The sequence below is a fragment of the Hypomesus transpacificus genome, chromosome 14 (assembly GCF_021917145.1).
Source record: "Hypomesus transpacificus isolate Combined female chromosome 14, fHypTra1, whole genome shotgun sequence".
Taxonomy (NCBI): Eukaryota; Metazoa; Chordata; class Actinopteri; order Osmeriformes; family Osmeridae; genus Hypomesus; species Hypomesus transpacificus.
Window position 1 is genome coordinate 9,529,392 of NC_061073.1, and position 22,319 is coordinate 9,551,710.

Here is a 22,319-nt window from a genome sequence, read left to right on the forward strand (position 1 = left end):
GTAGAATCACATACATGTAGAATCACATACATGTAGAATGACATACATGTAGAATGGCATACATGTAGAATCACATACATGTAGAATGACATACATGTAGAATGGCATACATGTAGAATCACATACATGTGGAATCACATACATGTAGATTGACAACTTGTATTGCTGTAGATAGTAACCATTATACTGTTGCAACAATAATAATAGCAGAAGTGAAGATACAGTACGTATTAATGAGTCATTTATCTGACATAAGTACAAGACCAGTATAGTGTTTGAAATATTATTGATTTGAATGTGTGTAGTAGTAAGTGAGTATATGTACAATATGTATAATATGTGTGCGTGTGCATGGATGTGTATGTGAATGTTTGTATGTGTGCGTGCATGTGTGGGGGTATGTGTGTGTATGTGTGTGTGTGGGGGTGTGTGGGTATGTGTGTGTGCATGTGTGTGTGGGTGTGTGTGTATGTACTGTCTGTGTGTGTGCATGTGTGTGTGGGTGTGTGTGTATGTACTGTCTGTGTGTGTGCATGTGTGTGTGGGTGTGTGTATGTACTGTCTGTGTGTGTGTGCTCCTCAGGTCTCAGGTGAAGAAGTCTTTGGAGATGGCCTCTACGAAGTTGGGAGCAGACATGAGGATGCCGATGGTGCACAGGATGGTGAACACTGAGAAGGCCATGAGACACAGCCGGTCGATCACCGCCGCCGCAAACTTCCACTCGCTGCACAGAGACTCGTCCTCGTCCTGGCTCCGGAAGCGCTTGGCGATGTACTGCACCTCCTCCAGGATCTTGGTGAGGTCAGTCCCCCCGGAGCCTCCAGGGCCCAGGCCCCCGCTGAGCCCCATGCTGCCCGGGGAGGAGAGCCCCGCCCTGGGCAGCAGCACCTCCTCCTCCCCCGGTCCCACCAGCCTGGAGCACAGCACACCAGCGTCAGGGGAGGTGCTGTAGTGCATGCTGTCCATGCCCCGGAAGCCCAGGTAGAGCATGTTGCCATTGGAGGGCGTGAGCGCCCCCTGGTGGAGGCTGGTCTCCACGCTGGCCAGGCTGCCGCGGGGCTGCTTGTTGTGGCAGGCTGGACGTACGCGCTCCTCCCCAGGACGCTTCATACGCAGGAACCAGGCGCACCAGTTCAGCAGCACCACACGTGTCTGAAGGTGCAGAGGTCACGTTAGGGCTGGTACACATGTCTGAAGGCGCAGAGGTCACGTTAGGGCTGGTACACGTGTCTGAAGGCGCAGAGGTCACGTTAGGGCTGGTACACGTGTCTGAAGGCGCAGAGGTCACGTTAGGGCTGGTACACGTGGGCTGCGTGGGGGGCTGTACACATGGGTGGGTCAGGTGAGTGTGTGCTGGGGGCTGTGTGAGTGGGTGTGTATCAAATAGTGCATAATGTGAATGCATGAACAGACACAAGCAGTAAAGTGTGTGTACATACAGTTTGTCTGTTTGCAGTTAAAACAATGAACACCACTTGTGTGGTAAACCAGGTACCTCTTAGTGGCACCAGACTGAACAAGCACAACCTGAAACATCACAGCTTCAACCAAGAAAAGTCCTTTTATAACTCAGCTCCTGACAAAGTGTGCCCTTCAAGGTTGACCTGTGGCAGTCCCACTTTCTTATAAACACATTTCTATTCCCCTCATGGCTCGCGGCCGACAGCTTACCACCCCCCCCCCCCCCCCCCCCCCCCCCCCCCCCCAAGGGATCCTCTCATGTAGAAACGTTAACCTTCAGGGGAAGTCACTCCATAATGGGATTCTGTGTGTTTGCCGTTTGGTGTTCCGACTGACTTACCCACTTTGGCATTTTGCCTCCGTCTGGGTCGTGATGGTGATACTGCAGCACCAGGACGGTAGCGATGACCGACAAGCCCACGATGACCATGGTGGTGGCAAAGTACTGGGCTGGAACATAAAGCACACAGACTGCTTCACCTCCACCTCCGAAAGGGAGGGAGAGCAGACTACTCTGGTTCTGAACCTCTTTCTAACCTGCAGATGTGAGCTGGCGACACCAGCAGAGAGACAGCAGAGAAACAGCAGAGAGACAGCAGAGAGACAGCAGAGAGACAGCAGAGAGATGCAGCAGAGAGACAGCAGAGAGACAGCAGGGAGAGACAGCAGAGAGACAGCAGAGAGACAGCAGAGAGACAGCAGAGAGAGACAACAGAGAGACAGCAGAGAGAGACAGCGGAGAGACAGCAGAGAGACAGCAGAGAGACAGCAGTGAGAGACAGCAGAGAGACAGCAGAGAGACGCAGCAGAGAGACAGCAGAGAGATGCAGCAAAGAGAGACAGCAGAGAGACGCAGCAGAGAGACAGCAGAGAGACAGCAGAGAGACACCAGAGAGAGACAGCAGAGAGACAGCAGAGAGACAGCAGAGAGACAGCAGAGAGAGACAGCAGAGAGACAGCAGAGAGAGACAGCAGAGAGACGTTGCAGAGAAACAGCTCACAGCAATGCTGCGAAGTGACTAATAGGTCCGTGAGGCAACTCTGACCCGTTTGCTTACTAGGCTGCAGTTTAATCTAGTTAAGTATTTGCACCCCTTGCAAAAACCTGTACAGACCTAACGCTCCCTGAGCAAAATAAAAACTTGAAATTGTTTATTTTTTCATGTGCCACCTGGGTATGGGGAAGTCTTGTATCCAGGGGAAACAGTTAACACGACTATGGGTGAGGAATCACACTTAGTGTCAGTCCTAGTTTCTCAGGACTAACACTTCCATGTGACACCTTCCTCTCCAGATGCAGAAGGGTGGGAGCAGGAGTGAGGAGGAGAGGAGGAGTGAGGAGGAGAGGAGCAGCAGTGAGGAGGAGAGGAGTGAGGAGGAGCAGGAGTGAGGAGGAGCAGGACTGAGGAGGAGAGGAATGAGGAGGAGAGGAGTGAGGAGGAGCAGGAGTGAGGAGGAGCAGGACTGAGGAGGAGAGGAATGAGGAGGAGAGGATCAGGAGTGAGGAGGAGAGGAGTGAGGAGGAGAGGAGCAGGAGTGAGGAGGAGAGGAGTGAGGAGGAGAGGAGTAAGGAGGAGTGAGGAGGAGAGGAGGAGTGAGGAGGAGAGGAGCAGCAGTGAGGAGGAGAGGAGTGAGGAGGAGCAGGAGTGAGGAGGAGCAGGACTGAGGAGGAGAGGAATGAGGAGGAGAGGAGTGAGGAGGAGCAGGAGTGAGGAGGAGCAGGACTGAGGAGGAGAGGAATGAGGAGGAGAGGATCAGGAGTGAGGAGGAGAGGAGTGAGGAGGAGAGGAGCAGGAGTGAGGAGGAGAGGAGTGAGGAGGAGAGGAGTAAGGAGGAGTGAGGAGGAGAGGAGGAGTGAGGAGGAGAGGAGCAGCAGTGAGGAGGAGAGGAGCAGCAGTGAGGGGGAGAGGAGTGAGGAGGAGCAGGAGTGAGTAGGAGCAGGACTGAGGAGGAGAGGAATGAGGAGGAGAGGATCAGGAGTGAGGAGGAGAGGAGTAAGGAGGAGTGAGGAGAAGAGGAGTGAGGAGGAGAGGAGCAGGAGTGAGGAGGAGAGGAGGAATGAGGAGGAGAGGAGTGAGGAGGAGCAGGAATAAGGAGGAGAGGAGCAGCAGTGAGGAGGAGAGGAGTAAAGAGGAGTGAGGAGGAGAGGAGCAGAAGTGAGAAGGAGAGGAGGAATGAGGAGGAGAGGAGCAGGAGTGAGGAGTGAGGAGGAGAGGAGGAGTGAGGAGGAGAGGAGTGAGGGGGAGAGGAGCAGGAGTGAGGAGGGAACTCACCTATGAGGGGTACAGAGTCGGACGTGGCGGGCATGATTTCAGCGACCAGCAGCATGAAGACGGTGAGAGAGAGCAGCACTGTGATCCCTGAGGGACGGAGACAAGCACAGCCCTTTATTCCTCACAGTCACCATCACAGTACAAGCACAGCCCTTTAATCCTCACAGTCACCATCACAGTACAAGCACAGCCCTTTACTCCTCACAGTCACCATCACAGTACAAGGACTACGCAGTGAAATATCCTTTGCTGACTCTGTAAATGTGCTGATAATATAAAAATAGTAAGTAAAAGAAAATAGATATGTATGGATAATCAACCAATTATTTCCAAATGTTGGTCTATGTATTCATATTATTGCTATAAATATGAACACAAGGAGACAGAAGCAGACAGAAGACGGTAGGAGTCCAGCTGTGTTAGAAAGGATGCATTCCAATATTTTCCCCTAACGTGTTTTATTTTATAATCAGATCTGTAGAAGGGAAGCATCTGAAGCATTTCAGAAGCAGCCAATCAGAGTCATATAATCCAACATGTCTCCTCCTCTTTCCGTCCTCTAAACCCAGGATCAGATGGTTTTCAAGATAACACTGTTAAGTACCAGGAGTCTGTAAGTAGGAAGTCCTTCACCCAGCAGTGAGTCTGTGTCCAGAGCTACAGCCTCTAAAGTTTCCTAATGAACTCCTCCGATCAATAAAACAGGCCAATACAAGGAACAAGATGGATAGAGCACATTATTCTCATTAACAGCTGTTTGCTTACACACCTGAGTCAGTAGATATCACAGGAAGTCCCACTATGGTACTGGTAAACTCTCAAACACACACACACAATCCACCCTTGTGACATTCAGTTTTGATCCAGAACATCAAAATGTTGGAGAGTGTTCAGATGTATTCTGGGCCAGGTCCACGTGTAGCTCAGCCCCCCAGCCCTCCAGCCCTCCAGCCCTCCAGCCCCCCAGCCCTCCAGATTCCAGCCCTCCAACCTTCCAGCCCCCCAGCCCCTCCAGCCCCCCAGCCCCCCAGTCCCCCAGCCCTCCAGTCCTCCAGTCCTCCAGCCCCCCAGCCCTCCAGCCCCCCAGCCCTCCAGCCCCACAGCCCCCCAGCCCTCCAGATTCCAGCCCTCCAACCTTCCAGCCCCCCAGCCCCTCCAGCCCCCCAGCCCTCCAGTCCTCCAGCCCCCCAGTCCTCCAGCCCCCCAGCCCTCCAGCCCCACAGCCCTCCAGTCCTCCAGCCCCCCAGCCCCCCAGCGCTCCAGCCCCCCAGCCCTCCAGATTCCAGCCCTCCAACCTTCCAGCCCCCCAACCCCTCCAGCCCCCCAGCCCTCCAGCCCTCCAGCCCCCCAGCCCTCCAGATTCCAGCCCTCCAACCTTCCAGCCCCTCCAGCCCCCCAGCCCCCCAGTCCTCCAGCCCCCCAGCCCTCCAGTCCTCCAGCCCTCCAGCCCCCCAGCCCCTCCAGCCCCCCAGTCCTCCAGCCCCCCAGCCCTCCAGCCCTCCAGCCCCACAGCCCTCCAGCCCCCCAGCCCTCCAGCCCCCCAGCCCTCCAGCCCTCCAGCCCTCCAGCCCCCCAGCCCTCCAGCCCTCCAGCCCCCCAGCCCTCCAGCCCTCCCCTGCCTGCGACTGAATATTTCACCTGAGACACGTATCGATTCCAGCTGACTGTTCTGCAGCCTGGGGTCTGGGACACACAGGGAGCAGATGTCTAAACTTCCTCATTAAACTAGCCTCATATTGAGTGTTCTGAAATCTTGTTTATCAAAGTACCTCAATTATCAATAATTCCTAAACAAGTGGGTGAATTGTTATTGCTAACAAGATCTGCATGTAAATTAAATATTAATGAAACATTTAAATCCATAGTGCTCTATCACTGGAGCATGAACCCAGAAAGCTAAATCTGCCTGTAGAGTTTAGATACACAGGCACGCACACACACACACACACACACACACATATTTTTTTTGCATTATACTCGGCCATCACAGCCCAGCAGAGCTGAGCCTGTCTCACCCAGCTGAGCGTGTCTCACCCAGCTGAGCGTGTCTCACCCAGCTGAGCCTGTCTCACCTAGCTGAGCGTGTCTCACCTAGCTGAGCGTGTCTCACCCAGCTGAGCCTGTCTCACCCAGCTGAGCGTGTCTCACCCAGCTGAGCCTGTCTCACCCAGCTGAGCCTGTCTCACCCAGCTGAGCGTGTCTCACCCAGCTGAGCGTGTCTCACCCAGCTGAGCCTGTCTCACCCAGCTGAGCCTGTCTCACCCAGCTGAGCCTGTCTCACCCAGAGAGATCTTCTCCCCGGAGTCAGCTGGCAGCAGGAAGACCAGCAGGGCCAGGGTGGAGATGAGCACGCAGGGGATGAGCAGGTTCAGGCCGTAGTACAGCGTCCGCCGCCGCATCACCACTGTGAACGTCACGTCAGGGTACGGCTCCTTGCAGCAGTCATAGAAACGCTCGCTCCTACGCCCCGGGACCTCTGGGGAACACACACACACACGTGTGTACAGTATATATATATACACAAACACACACACGTGTGTACAGTATATATATATACACAAACACACACACACACGTGTGTACAGTATATATATATATATACACAAACACACACACACATGTATACAGTATATATATATACACAAACACACACACACACATGTATACAGTATATATATATACACAAACACACACACACACGTGTGTACAGTATATATATATACACAAACACACACACACACGTATACAGTATATATATATACACAAACACACACACGTGTGTACAGTATATATATATACACAAACACACACACACACGTATACAGTATATATATATACACAAACACACACACGTATACAGTATATATATATACACAAACACACACACACACGTGTGTACAGTATATATATATACACAAACACACACACACACGTGTGTACAGTATATATATATACACAAACACACACACACACTTATACAGTATATATATATACACAAACACACACACACACGTGTGTACAGTATTTATATATACACAAACACACACACACGTATACAGTATATATATACACAAACACACACACACACGTATACAGTATATATATATACACAAACACACACACACACGTATACAGTATATATATATACACAAACACACACACACATGTAGACAGTATATATATATATATATACACATTTATACACTATTTAGAATATACACACAAATGAAAAGTACATACGTATATACAAAGACACAAACACTCATAAAAACACACACGGAAACATACATTTATACATACACAGAGAAAGTGAAGACACTTAACTGTTATTGCACCCTTCTAATCACAGAGACAACAGATTAAAACATTCCGTGTTGGTAACAGTCTCCTGCTGCTATGCTCTTTCTTCTTGTCTCAGAACATTGGCTTAGGCTTCATATTAGGCCATAGAAGGGTTAGAAGGGAATAATCGAGCATGTGGCTGGTGAAATGGCCAACATGCCTCCTGCTATTTTCAATTAAGTGGAGTCTTACACCCCATTGGCTGAGCGTGTCTCCAGAGTGCCTGACATCCTCCTCCCCCCTCTCTGCTATAGCCCTCCTCCTCCTCCTCCTCCTCCTTCTCCTCCTCCTCCTCCCCCTCTCTGCTACAGCTCTCCTCCCCCACTCTTCTACAGCCCTCCTCCTCCTCCCCCTCTCTGCTACAGCCCTCCTCCTCCTCCTCTTCCTCCTCCTCCTCCTCCTTCTCCTCCTCCTCCTCCCCCTCTCTGCTATAGCCCTCCTCCTCCTCCTCTTCCTCCTCCTTCTCCTCCTCCTCCTCCCCCTCTCTGCTATAGCCCTCCTCCTCCTCCTCTTCCTCCTCCTCCTCCTCCTTCTCCTCCTCCTCCTCCCCCTCTCTGCTACAGCTCTCCTCCCCCACTCTTCTACAGCCCTCCTCCTCCTCCCCCTCTCTGCTACAGCCCTCATCCTCTTCCTCCTCCTCCTCCTCCTTCTCCTCCTCCTCCTCCCCCTCTCTGCTATAGCCCTCCTCCTCCTCCTCTTCCTCCTCCTCCTTCTCCTCCTCCTCCTCCCCCTCTCTGCTATAGCCCTCCTCCTCCTCCTCTTCCTCCTCCTCCTCCTCCTTCTCCTCCTCCTCCTCCCCCTCTCTGCTACAGCTTTCCTCCTCCCCCTCCTCTTCCTCCTCCTGCTGCTCCTCCCCCTCTCTACTACAGCCCTCCTCCCCCTCTCTGCTACAGCCCTCCTCCCCCACTCTTCTACAGCCCTCCTCCTCCTCCCCCTCTCTGCTACAGCCCTCCTCCTCCTCCTCTTCCTCCTCCTCCTCCTCCTCCTCCTTCTCCTCCTCCTCCTCCCCCTCTCTGCTATAGCCCTCCTCCTCCTCCTCTTCCTCCTCCTCCTTCTCCTCCTCCTCCTCCCCCTCTCTGCTATAGCCCTCCTCCTCCTCCTCTTCCTCCTCCTCCTCCTCCTTCTCCTCCTCCTCCTCCCCCTCTCTGCTACAGCTCTCCTCCTCCCCCTCCTCTTCCTCCTCCTGCTGCTCCTCCCCCTCTCTACTACAGCCCTCCTCCCCCTCTCTGCTACAGCTCTCCTCCCCCACTCTTCTACAGCCCTCCTCCTCCTCCCCCTCTCTGCTACAGCCCTCCTCCTCCTCCTCTTCCTCCTCCTCCTTCTCCTCCTCCTCCTCCCCCTCTCTGCTATAGCCCTCCTCCTCCTCCTCTTCCTCCTCCTCCTCCTCCTCCTCCTCCTCCTCCTCCTCCTCCTCCCCCTCTCTGCTATAGCCCTCCTCCACCTCCTCTTCCTCCTCCTCCTCCTCCTTCTCCTCCTCCTCCTCCCCCTCTCTGCTACAGCTCTCCTCCTCCCCCTCCTCTTCCTCCTCCTGCTGCTCCTCCCCCTCTCTACTACAGCCCTCCTCCCCCTCTCTGCTACAGCCCTCCTCCCCCACTCTTCTACAGCCCTCCTCCTCCTCCCCCTCTCTGCTACAGCCCTCCTCCTCCTCCCCCTCTCTGCTACAGCCCTCTTCGCTCCCTCTCTTTGTCCAGGCGTTCCTTATACCAAATGGGGGTCCCTCTCCATCCCCAGGGACCTGTGCCCCGGGCTGCACCGATCATTAACCAGCAGCAAGCAGGCTTCCTCCTTTAGGCTGGAGTAGAGGAAGGCAGCCGAGGCATGCAGGACCGGGCCCTGCACCCTCCTTTAAGGAGAGTGTGGATGCAGGGCTAACGAGACAGATCATAAACCAAGACAACCAGCCTCTCCGGTCTTCAAGAAGGGACGCATGTGTTTTATGCTGCAAGAAGCGAAAATCCGATATCAACTGGGGGGGGGGGGGGGGGGGGCGAGACGATTACATTGACATTTTCAGTTCCTGCAGGGGGACACATAACAAAAGTTGTGCTGCAACACATCGACTACGTTAAACTTATAATAACTGTTTTTGCGTCTATAATCAGCCCCTTTACTGCATATTATTAATATTTAAATTACTTACTTATGTTTACAGACAAATATTGGCGGGGGACAAATCTTATCTTCCTTAGGATTGGGGGTGTGTGAGAGAAGGACGTAGAGAAGGATGTTCAAAGGACATAGATGCTACAGCCTTGTTTCAGCATCTGTAATTAGCCGTTTAAAGCTACATGTCAGATTGTGATGAAACCCTGAAGGAGGGCTTCTCTGCTGACGGCTATCTCATGACATTCAGCTAACTGACAGTCAGAGCTGAGGTGAACAGGGAAGGTTTTGGAAACCAAATATCACTTGCTCAGCAAGCTTTATTTCATCATCCAAATGCTTGACTGGGCAGAACGAGCAGGGAGATGAATATTCTAGCTCTCCTTCCCCCCTCTGGGTTAACAAGCTCTGCGCTGGCATCTGCAGACCTTTCCCCAGCAGGGCTAAACTCTGGAGGATTGCTGAACAACAGCTAGGCAGTTTTAACAAGCATTGGATATGATGTTTGTTATGTAAATCCTGCTGTTTTCTCCTTCCACTCCTGAACAACTCGCCACCTTTAGAGGCATCAAAACAAGCATCCTCCTGGAAGTAGTTCAGCCATGGCTGTAAGCCGATCCTGCTGGCCTCCAGCTGCCACAAGCTGAGTGAGCGATGAGACTAGGTGATGGCAGACCTTTCTTCCATGCAGACAAGTTGTTATCCAACATACTCACACACTGAGGCACTGATACTCTTTACACTCATACGTCTGAAAGCATCTTAAGAAAACCTTCCAAAAGAATGTTCTTGACTTGACCAGCTCGATAGAGTACATCACGGCAGCTTCTCCTGGGAGGAACTCACCAACCAGGTCCCACTCTCCGTTAGCGATGTATCCGGTCACGTCCGCCTCCACCATCTGCAGGTCCAGGGACCAGCCGCCGTACGTCCACGAGCCAAACTTGAGGTCACAGCGCTGGACGTCAAAGGGAAACCAGCGAACGTCGATGTAGCACGTGCTCTTGAATATCCCTGTACAAAGGATGTGGGATTGTAAGCAATGCGTTAAAAAACATCTTTAAATAATTATGGTTATATAAACAGGTTGCCAAGCCACAGATTTATCTCAGGCAGGGTGAAAACTGTGAAATAGGAATAATCCATTTTATAATCAAATATACAACAATTTCTGCTATGATTGTGTGGAATTATCAGAGGACCAGGAGCACAGCTGTGGGGATGCCAGAGGAGGTGATGTAGAGGAGCACAGCTGTGGAGATGCCAGAGGAGGTGCTGTAGAGGGGCACAGCTGTGGGGATGCCAGAGGAGGTGATGTAGAGGGGCACAGCTGTGGAGATGCCAGAGGAGGTGCTGTAGAGGGGGGCACAGCTGTGGAGATGCCAGAGGAGGTGCTGTAGAGGGGGGGCACAGCTGTGGGGATGCCAGAGGAGGTGATGTAGAGGAGCACAGCTGTGGGGATGCCAGAGGAGGTGATGTAGAGGAGGAGGAGAAGGCGCCAGTTGCCCAAGCAGAAAGAATGGAGACAAGCCTCTTGATTTACATGCACTGAGTCCCTCCAGTAAGATAAATAGCAGAGAAATTCAATTTGTTCCCAATCACTAAGCGTCTGCAAAGCGCTTCCTCCTGTCTCCTCCTTCATAGCGGCACTTGGTTCTGTGTTGGATGTCTTTCCCCTGCAATAAGGTCTCCCTGGACCCTTGTGAATGGCCCGTTTGACTGAATGGCCACTCACTGATAGCGGGTTGATCCCTCTGTTTAACATACACCCTCCTCCCTTCCTCCTCACAGAAACAGAGATATTCCACTGTCCACTGTCTGTCATCAGGCATGTGTTTGTGACTATTGCTTATTGCCTGATGTTTAACAGTCCAGTGTTTCTCCTTGAGTTCAGGCCTCGTCAGCACGAGGCCAGCAGCGATGGTCCAGCTGAGGGCTGTCCTGGGAGAAGCCCTGCTCATGGCAGGTGGTGACCTTGTGAAGCATGGAGGTGGGACATTACCGGCAAGGAGGAGGAGGGCTGGGAGGAGGAGGAGGAGGAGGAAGGCTGTAGCAGGTTAGGGAGGAGGTAAGGAGGGGTGGAAGGAGGAGGTAAGGAGGGATGGAAGGAGGAGGAGGAAGTAAGGAGGGATGGAAGGAGGAGGTAAGGAGGGATGGGAGGAGGAGGTAAGGAGGAGGAGGTAAGGAGGAGGAGGTAAGGAGGGGTGGAAGGAGGAGGTAAGGAGGGATGGAAGGAGGAGGAGGAAGTAAGGAGGGATGGGAGGAGGAGGTAAGGAGGGATGGGAGAAGGAGGTAAGGAGGAGGTAAGGAGGGGTGGGAGGAGGAGGTAAGGAGGGATGGGAGGAGGAGGTAAGGAGGAGGAGGTAAGGAGGAGGTAAGGAGGGATGGGAGGAGGAGGTAAGGAGGAGGTAAGGAGGGGTGGGAGGAGGAGGTAAGGAGGGATGGGAGGAGGAGGTAAGGAGGAGGAGGTAAGGAGGAGGTAAGGAGGGATGGGAGGAGGAGGTAAGGAGGGATGGGAGGAGGATGTGAGGACACAGCTCCTGGAGATATTACCCCTCAGATCCAGTTTAGACGTCTCAGTCACCGCTTCGAAAGAAATTCTGATATCAATCAATGCCCATCTTAATGACATTCTTAAAGGTCATAAAGCAGATTTACTGACCTGGCTATGACTCTACAGCTCATAAGGGACTCTGCTGTTCTCCATCCAAAATGGAGACGAGATAATTGTGTCAGCCACGGTCAGCATAGAGCTAACTGTTTATGTGAGGTGTGTGCTTGTGTACTCTGGGCTGATGTTGTGCAGAATGCAGCTAATCTACATCAGCTCTGCATGACTTGATGCATTAGTTATGGTCGGCTCATCAGCACAGGCACCGCCTCCTCTCTCTGGGCGTGCAGAAGGCCGTGCGAACAGGGTGGAGGGAAACAGGGTCCTATCAGAGGACTTCACCTGTGGACTTCACCTCATCCATCAGCGCCATCACTTGTCATTAACTTTCAGTGACCCTTTTGACTTTCTTGATTCTAATTTTGTCACAAACTCAAACACTACTGGACACCTATCTAGTACACTTTACAATATAGCTCAGTGATACAACTATTTTGTATAAAACTGCAATTATGATGAGATTATTATACATAACAGTTATAGGAAAACAGCATCTTGGGTTCTGGAGTATCTGGGATCAGGTACTGGCAGGAACCCTTAAGTTCACGCAAGTGAACACCTGCCTAATATACTATATTTACTCTACACTATATATTATAATGTAGAGTGTTGGACTCTATATTCACTTTTACCATCCACATGTTACAGTATGAGCAAACAAATATCAGCAGATCATCTGTTAGGAGGTATTTAAAAGTCTAAAAATACGAGAGCAGCTTGGTTGTTAGTGTGTGGGGCTCCAGTCTCACCTGGGGGCAGGTACTGGCAGTAGCCCGTAGAGTTCACCAGCACGTTGGTGTGGAAGGTAGCATCAAATCGCTCATCAGCGCTGTGGAGGCACACACAAAGGAGCAGTTAGCCTCATTAGCTAACTGCTCTTATTTTTTACTGCTTTTATTTGCTCATAAAATCGAACCTTGTAGCTTTAGTGAGAAAACAAGACCATTAAAGCCCTCTGGACGGGCTGGCTTAGTGTTGCCATGACAAGGGCTGTGTAAATCAGAGTTACACAGCACAGCACAGCCCAGCACAATATACACATCTGCTGTACGCACAGAGGAAACATCAACACACAGCCACAGACATACTGTACAAACTTTGTTATGCAGCTCAGGGACACACAAACACACACACACACACACACACAGACAGTCAGTGAGAAGGTTATGAAAGCATTTGAATGAGCAGTGTTTTAGACTGTGAGATTTAGGCTCAGCCGCTTCAGAGTCTCAAACATAAACAAATGAAACCAGCAGACGCGACCACACACACACATACAGACACCAACATACACACACACATACACACACTCACCCACATACACACACACACTGCTGTGCCCCAGCAAAATCTAAAGTTTCAGTTTAAACCAGTTACTTTGTTAGTCAGTGCATTAATTTGGATTGATAATCCCAGAAAAAAATAAACAGTATCCCAATCAACGCTTGTAAAAGTGTTTAACCGAAAACACAAACCCATGTCAGAGCGCTCTTCTGAGCTTGCCAAACAGCCAGTGCAGCACGCACACAGAAGTCCAGGTGTCGGACTCGGCACTCAAGTCAGAATTGAGGTAAGAAAACATGACAAAACTAAAGATAGTTTCTAAATGATAGCCCTACCAATCATCTTATTTTGACTAAAACATTAAAACAATATTACATGAAGCAAAAAAAACTGTATTAGCGTTCAAAGGAATTTGGAAAAAAATCCCTGCCGAAGCTGATATCAAATTTGCGTCCCTGAACTGTTGTAGCCTATAGTTGGTTAAGCAAAGGGAGTTTGTATAGCCGAGTAGTGCATTGTGTGCAGCAAGCTTGAAAGAAAAAAGGGATATGAATAGGGGCCTGTGCCCCAGTAGAGTTTCATGTCTAACAACGCCGCTGGACAGGACATTGAGGGATGTGTGTGCATGTCTATGATCTCCAGTACAGGACATTGAGGGATGTGTGTGCATGTCTATGATCTCCAGTACAGGACATTGAGGGATGTGTGTGCATGTCTATGATCTCCAGTACAGGACATTGAGGGATGTGTGTGCATGTATATGATCTCCAGTACAGGACATTGAGGGATGTGTGTGCATGTCTATGATCTCCAGTACAGGACATTGAGGGATGTGTGTGCATGTATATGATCTCCAGTACAGGACATTGAGGGATGTGTGTGCATGTATATGATCTCCAGTACAGGACATTGAGGGATGTGTGTGCATGTATATGATCTCCAGTACAGGACATTGAGGGATGTGTGTGCATGTATATGATCTTCAGTACAGGACATTGAGGGATGTGTGTGCATGTATATGATCTTTAGTACAGGACATTGAGGGATGGAGTGATCCTTTATTAATGATGTGCGTCGAGCTGTTGCCACGTCTGGTGACAAGAGGAAACAAGGAAGCTTGAATTTACTGTAGCAGAACGTTCGTCAGAACAGTGGGCTCAGTCAATTAATAAACTATCCTAGATAAACTGTAGTTTTCATGTACTATATATGAACAGCAGTTTTACTGTAAATGAACTGCAGTTTTCCTGGACTGTAAGACGTAAGAGGACGTGTTGGTACCTGTTGTACAGCAGGATGTCGGGCCTCCAGATCTGGCTGTCAGGGAACCTGACGTTGGTGACTCCAGGGTAGTCTGTGGCGTTCCAGCGCAGGTAGTGGTCCGTCCAGTACTGGAGATCACACACACACACAGGGGGTCAGCTTCAGGTTTACTCTCTACAGACCACCGACCCATTCCCTGATCAACTGGCTCTGTATTAAAGCTCAAAAAATTATGAATACAAACATAAAGCTTGTACTACAAAGGCTGTTGATTGGTATTGTAATGGAAATGTTGGTCATATGCATAGATGTATGTGTATGAAATCTATAATCTTCTATGTTCATTGGTAAGAGACAGGAAGGGAAGATAATTAAGTTGAGTTCAAAGGAATGTGAGGTGCTGATGGCTCTGTGGGCAGCTTGCCCTGGGGGATGGGTGAAGCATTTTATATGGCCTTCTGTCCTCTGGTTACTGTAAGGGGTCAATGAGACAGTTGCTCTGAACTTTGGCTAGAAGGACTGTGTCCTGTTTCATTGTTTGTGTTAATTAAAAGTATTGTTTGAAGATGGTCACACAAAGGACAGTTGACCATTTGACTGGTCAACCCCTGTGGCTTTATTATCTACTGCTCTGGGGAGAGCTGTGACATCAAAGAACAGTGAAACAATCGCTAGGGAGATGTATTGTTTCAAACTGTCACCAAGTTGAGTTGGCCAATCACAGAGTTTGTTTCATTGATTGATTGACCATATAGAATGCCATTTGATCTTAAGTTTATATAAGGCAGTGCATGAGTGCTGGCTGTGCATCACTCTTGCGAACGATTTGTGGCTATCACACCCTTCGCCAAGACGGATCACAAAGTACTTTGTTTAAATCATATGTAATTGTATAGTCTAATAAATTGTATTAAAACCATATCCCTTGACTATTCAGATCGACACAGTGCCACTCGAATTCTTCCTTTACACTTGGTGCCGAAACCCGGGATCCTCGTCTGCTCAGCGTTTAACAGACTTCTCCCTCTGATGGCGATTTGATCAATCCGGCTGGAACAGCTGCCTTAACCTCCAAAATTTTTCGGAGACAGCGGGGCCGATTCTAGGGGAGTTTTACTGGTTACGCTGTTGCTGACGCGGGGTCTTAAAGAAACAGGTGAGATATTCTTTTTGGTCACTGTGTGATATTGAATTGTCTAAATATGGTTATAGGCTATTGTCAATAATTCGGTTAAAAGTTAGTAATTGGGCAGTGGTCTGAGGAACAGTGTCCTGTACGTGTGAGTCGTACGAATTAATGAGGTACGGTTGTTGAACCTATCTTTTACGTGAGAGTCGTAAAAAACAAATCTGCAGAGTGTGTCGACGGACATACATAGAGGTCGTGTGTTTGACGAAACAACACAGAGGGAGAAAAAATTCACATGTGATATCGTGTTATGTGTTTCTTGGAGACCCTAAGGATTAGAATATGTTGGATTGGTGATAGTTTGAGAAGTTGTATTGGCAATTGTGGTCATAACAGTTCTTATGTATTACTAAGGCGTTACATGATTCTAAGTCCAGAAGAGAAGTGGAAAAGTATACTTGTGAGAACCGGTAACCAGCTGAGTTAAAAATAAAAAAAAAGATAAAGAAAAGAAGTTAGGAAGTAGGTATAGGCCTATGAAATTTCAAAGTAAGTTTGTAAACGCGCGTGTTCATTTTTGTTTTACTTGCAAGTTATGTTTTTTGAGGTTAAAAGAAGTATGGGTAGTAATTAATGGTGTCAACGTAAAAGCTATATCTACAAATTACAAAAATCAAAATTTTAAATTCTTTTTATTTTGGTTTGAACGTTTGTAATTTACGATTGTAGGCTATTCGGTAAGGGTATATGTTCATTGACAAGTTGTGAAATCGGAATTTGAGAGTAAAAAAAAAAAAAAAGAAAGGAAGGGTGTAATTGTGTCTTTATGTTCCTTCGTTGGTTATTGTTGGTTCAATGTGTTCAAATATGGATTGTAATTCGAAAATGAATAGGGCTAAAGATTGGTCTGGAGGCAGAATTAACCTGTCCAAACATCGATTACATAAAGCAAAAGTATGGTAACGATAGTTTATTGCAAATGCAAATATGGATTGATATATGTGGATTTCGGAGTGTGGGTTCATTTTGTTGTGAAATTATGAAAAGCTTGTGCAGAGAGAAATTGTTACACGATTTGGAAAATAATAGATGTTAGCTTGGTTGGATGGCTTTTCAGAATTGGATGGAGGTAGGTAGAGTCAAAGAGAAATAGATATTAGAACAGATAGTGTGGGGAAATTTTCATCTATTTCCACACAGATTCACGATTCAAATTGTATGGCTGTTCCGCAGACAAACTTTGCGGTGAGTATTCATCCGTAGCCCGTAGTGGTTAGCGGGTGGATGCGCAGGCGCATTAGGTCTTGCTGGCTAAGCGAGAAGAAACTGAGGTCAGACGTTTGTCTTACGACTGAAGTGTTTTCTGACAGACGGATGTCTAAGATAAGTCAAGAAAGCAGGATCCTGGAATTTGTTTATAGATTTGCTTTGGATTCCCGCAAAGATTGCGGCTTGTGCTTTGACTTGCACTATTGCACTATTGCCTATTATTCAAAAGAAGGAGAAGTTAAAGTCCCCTCCGGTACAAAAGGGTTTGAGTCCCTAAGAAGGAGAAGTTAAAGTCCCCTCCGGTACAAAAGGGTTTGAGTCCCTGAACGAGTTTAAGAATGTTATAGGCTTGGGTGGCATTGTTTCTGTCTCGAGGGACAGCACTGAGTTACGATTGATCAAAGTGAATGCAGAACATGTTTAAATGTGGTTGGAAAACATGTAGGAAAGTCGAAGACACAAAGTTAGGCCAACACGATTGGATAGGAATGGTCAATCTATGTTGAGCACAAAATGTGTGGTTTGATTGGGTGTATTGAGCATTATGGACGTGAATGTACGGAGATGTGTCATCACTGTTGAAAGTTTTCTGGAAATTGGGGGCAAACTCGCAAATTCTTGACCGTAAATTGAAGTCCGAACTGGTGACGAAGGCTACTATGTTGACACACGTACACAGATGAAACACTTGGGAGAGACTTTGTTATATTCTCTTCAGATTCTTATGGATGTTTATCGGTTATGACATCGTTGGTAGAGGAGTGACGATTGACTTGTTATATTGTTTTACAACAGTGTGTTAACCGATATTTGATGTTAGATTTACAAATGTCTGATTTGTTTTGAGGATGGAGACAGTCTGTTTTTGAAAATGCTAATGTTAATTCTTTGGCTGAATTCTCCATTTGAAAAGAGGCGCATGCGCTTGAGTCTAGCGGCTCATTCTGCGTGCAGTGGCCCACAACATCATGAGTGATAAAAAAATAAAAAAAGAGAAAACAAAAAATACACTCATCTGAAAGAAAATTTGACGTTGAAAATAGAAATGTATTGGTTTGAAACACATGTGTGTTTCTGTTTCTTTGTCAAAGTTAAGAAAATATTGTGAGTTGGCATACTTTTGATTTGGAAATCATGTACAGACCGAGTTTATCTTATGAGCTTGATTCGATATTGGATTAGTAGGCTATGGCGCTGCTAAATTTCGGTTCTTGGGTCAGATAATTGGTAAAGGCCAGTTTTGGCAACGAAAGCGATATTCATTCGAAGAATTACAATCCAAGGTTATTGAAACGTTTATAGAGTTTTTATGTGTTCAAACGGAAATTTCAGTTTATGTTGTTAAAGGAATGTTTTTTGTTTAGGCCTACGTATTGAATTTATCTGGAAATGTTGCTTCGGTTTTGTGTTGTGTGAATGAGGTTACTGTAATATCTACGTTTGATTGTAACATAACATGTGCGTACTAGATATCCATTGACATGGAAGCAATTGATGGTTTTTATTTTCATTTGTGTGGGAAGTTCACAGATGTGATAATTGTTTAAAGAAATATGTAAAGGGTTATGAAGACGTGATTAGAAAGGTTGATATGATTTTAGTTCCGTTTTAGGCCAGCCTGTTGAACGAAGTCTGTTACAAATTGTTAGGATAGCGTTGGGATCTGAGAGGAAAAGATCAAAGCTGTGACTTTGTTAGCTAGCTAATGGCTAACAACGAAAACGTGGAGAAAGTGCATTTTGCTGTCCTGAGACCGAGGAGAGTCCAGGAAGTTGAATTTGCAATTGTGGTAACGACATTTGTAGCTAACAAATTTACAGACAGATTCAACAGCGATGGCGGCGGGTACAGGCTAGTAAAGGAATTACAGCTTGACATTTGAGATCCAGGATGGGAAGCGTATGACGCATGCGCAGATTCGTAAATTTGAGAAATTGACAAAAACGCAAATTTAGAGTAATACATGATTTTGGAGCGAGTTTTACATACTGATTTGGTTGCTTTTGAAAAATGTTACGTGATGAGTATTTTTGATACATTTGTTAACAAGGTTTTTGTTTGTTTGAGTACATTTTATGTGTTAGAAATTCCGAGGAGAAATGGAGAAAGGTGCATGGGGGCTAAAACAGAGTCCCGTTACGTTGAGATTTTACAGAGGTGATAAGTGAAGAGAAGGTAAGCGCCAACCATCTGTGTTGTCAAAAGAAAAAAAAAAAAAGGAAAAGTTTCAGAGTTTTGCTCTGTCCCAGAGCGCTTGTTTGATTCGAGTTTAAAATGCGTGCTGATAGATAAGCTATGTTTATTTGAGTTGATTCATTGAGTAAAACTAAGAGTAAAAGTGAGAAGTGTTACACTAAACCATATACAAACTACAAAATAGTCAAGTTAAATGTTTTCATTTTGGGGTTTTTTGGTCCGCCAATTTGAGATTTGAGATCTGTGCATTACGCATGCCAAGGGTGTTTTGGCTGGTATATGAATATTCAAAGGAGTATTCTGTATTACATGCTTTGATAAGACATTTGAAAAGTTAAAGAACAAGGTTTTGTTTTATGGGGTTATGTTACTTTTGTTAAATTGTGAATTTAAAGGTTTAAAAAGAAAAAGGAACTATGCATATGCTTTGAAGAAGTATATGGGCAAACATTTTAAGTAAAAAAAAAAGTAAAATCTAAGGTTTTTAAGAGTTTGATAGAGTATTGGATGTAATTTGGTTTTGAAATGAGAAAGAGAAGATTATTACAATGTACTTTTATTTGAGTTTGATTGTAATGTGGTTTTAAGTTTTATTTGGGTGTTTTATCAGAGCCTGTCACAAGGTTTGGGATGAACAGTTAGGCTGTGATGAGGATGTTTTATTGTGGTATTGATGCATGAAGAGGGTTATTATAACTTTTGGGTTTGAATTGATTTGGGAAGACTCATTATGTCTGATAAATTGTGGTTTTGATGGTTTGTGCTAATTAGCCTGTTTTGGACTGCAGCCAAGGCAAGTTATGAAGCTCTACCTATCTAACCTATATAGAAATATACAGGGGGTATACGTTTGGCTAAGATTTATGTTTCATTTTGGAATCATGCAGATTAAATTCTGATTTGGGGTAGTGGATGGTTTTCCTAATGTCTTGGACAAAGAGAGATTTGATTTGGTGAATTTAAATACAGAAAAATAGAAGAGAATCTCAAATATAAAGGTAGTAATTTGAAAGGTTCCTAAAGTGTTTTTAAGAAAAGATAATAAGAGATTAAAAATTGAGGTTATTCTTAATTTGGTTGTTTTCTAAAATAGTTTGATTCTCTAAAGATTGGTTCAAAAGTTGGTTGCTTCAGTGTAAGCTTGTCAATTCATAAAAGGGAAAAGAGTTAAACACATTAGCTGATGGTTAAATACATCATTGGTGTTACATATGGATTTGGGAAAGGTATGGAAACAGGGAGTTTCTTATTTTCACCTGTAGAACAACTTGCTGTATGCAAATGTGGGATTCACTCTAACAATGATGATTATTTCACAGAGAAATGCTAGTGCTGAAACTAGCTGGAGCAGTTTCTATACTACCTGCAAGCAATGATGAACTAACTAGAATATGTTTTTGATGTTGACATATGTTTACAGGAAGTGCTGAGATGGTGTTGCCATGTTCTGATAAGCTTAACTTAACAAATTTGGGTCTACAGGAGTCTTTCGAGAAATTGTTGTGTGACTTTGTTAGAATATTTGTCACAGATTCTTTAAGGGAAGCGCAGGCTTCTTAGAGAGGAAGAGATGACGTTTAGTAATTTATGACTGACTGATGACTGACTGATCCAAACAGAAAGTGACTATGGGGGTTTTATGACTTTAGTGTCAGAAGTTTGGCTCTGTGGTAAGATTGTGGGGGTTTGATGAAATACTGCTAAGTTGAAAATGTTTGACTGTATTTAACCCAGAGTGAGAATTGTGTTTTGTTTGAGTATATTTGACAAGAATTACAGAATGCAGCAGACGGATGGAGAAAGGAATGGTGGAATGGAGATTTGGACTAATCCACAAGAAAATGCATTTTGGAAAAAGGAAGGATATGAGAATGAAATGGAGGTTGTATGGTCTGCATAACACATTTATCTTGAGATTTTGCTCAGTTAACACATGGAAAGATCATGCCTCTACAGTTTGTGTGATATATTAATTTTAACATACATGGGGATTTGTAATGATTGCATATTCATTTTGTTAGACTCATATGTGGAACAAGTAATATGGGAAAAGGGAATTTAACACGTTAAGCTTCACGTTTAAGGTTAGAGAAACTATTTGAGTATTGATAGAAGGAGTTTTTTAGAGTTACATTTTGGAGAAGTGATACTGTTTCATGATTGTTGATGATTGATAGAAGAAGTTGTTGGAAGAAGTTTTAGACATTTCAGGCAGATTTGGGCTCAGTGGTCAAGCTTTTGGTAATTTAGATTATTCTTCAATTAGATTTTTCTTTTCTTTGAGGATATATAATGATAATGGGTCACACTTGGTTAAGGAAGTTATTTTTGGAGTTGATAGGAGTCAACATTGTGTCAATTACTTCAGTTGAATGAGAAAATGGGATCTTGAAGATGAAGTCGGACGACAAGAAGTCAGTTAACTTTTTAACTGACCTTTGTGAGTGTGCTTGTTTATCACTGTGCAACCCTTTGTAGTGTACTTTGTGTGAGATTCACAGGCAGGTGGAGGTTATTCTTCTTCCGGTGACTGGACCGCTGCATGATTTGATACCAGGGGACTGGATCGTGGTGAAGGACCTGAAACGCAAGTCCTGGTACCATACCAGATTCTCCTGACGACTAATCCGGCGGTTAGGATCGAGGGGAGAGCAACGTGGATACACGCTAACCATGGCGAGCGTGCGCCTTGCCTGGAGACGGAAGGAGAGGATGCGCGTTCTGCGTAGTACCAAGGAAAACTCAGAGTCTGTGCGCATAGTGCAGTTCTTTGAAAGTTGCTGTGAGCAATTTGATCGTCGTTTGCAATTGGTTTGACTAGACTACACTGCCTGAAAGAAGATTGCCTATAGCCAACTGAAGATGGAAGAAGAGATCAATGTGAATGATAGTATGAAATCAGATTTACAGAAGAAGATATTAATGTGTTTGCTTCTGATGTTCTAAATATAAGGGTATGTTTAGATTGATGGTAATACATTTGCTTTGTGTATGTTTGTATTCGGTATGGATGTTTTTTACTGAGTTGCATTGCATACTTATTTTGATGTTGATTTTTATTTTTCTCAATGCACTGTTTGAATTATGGTGTTGTTTAAAAAAAAAAAGAATGGAAATGTAATGGAAATGTTGGTCATATGCATAGATGTATGTGTATGAAATCTATAATCTTCTATGTTCATTGGTAAGAGACAGGAAGGGAAGATAATTAAGTTGAGTTCAAAGGAATGTGAGGTGCTGATGGCTCTGTGGGCAGCTTGCCCTGGGGGATGGGTGAAGCATTTTATATGGCCTTCTGTCCTCTGGTTACTGTAAGGGGTCAATGAG

General features: G+C 46.3%; 1 protein-coding gene across 1 annotated transcript in view; it reads right to left on the reverse strand.

Moving 5' to 3' along the window:
• Positions 1-505: 505 nt before the first annotated feature.
• The window catches only part of LOC124476829 (neuronal acetylcholine receptor subunit alpha-7), a 30,919-nt gene continuing 9,105 nt past the window's right edge, over positions 506-22,319 (reverse strand). The window contains exons 4-10 of the mRNA XM_047034215.1: positions 14,417-14,526; positions 12,601-12,680; positions 10,027-10,194; positions 6,017-6,211; positions 3,736-3,822; positions 1,803-1,912; positions 506-1,153 (exon numbers count right to left, since the gene is read on the reverse strand). Of these exons, the coding sequence (XP_046890171.1) occupies positions 587-1,153; positions 1,803-1,912; positions 3,736-3,822; positions 6,017-6,211; positions 10,027-10,194; positions 12,601-12,680; positions 14,417-14,526 (1,317 nt within the window). The 3' untranslated portion in view covers positions 506-586. The remainder of the gene's footprint in view (positions 1,154-1,802; positions 1,913-3,735; positions 3,823-6,016; positions 6,212-10,026; positions 10,195-12,600; positions 12,681-14,416; positions 14,527-22,319) is intronic.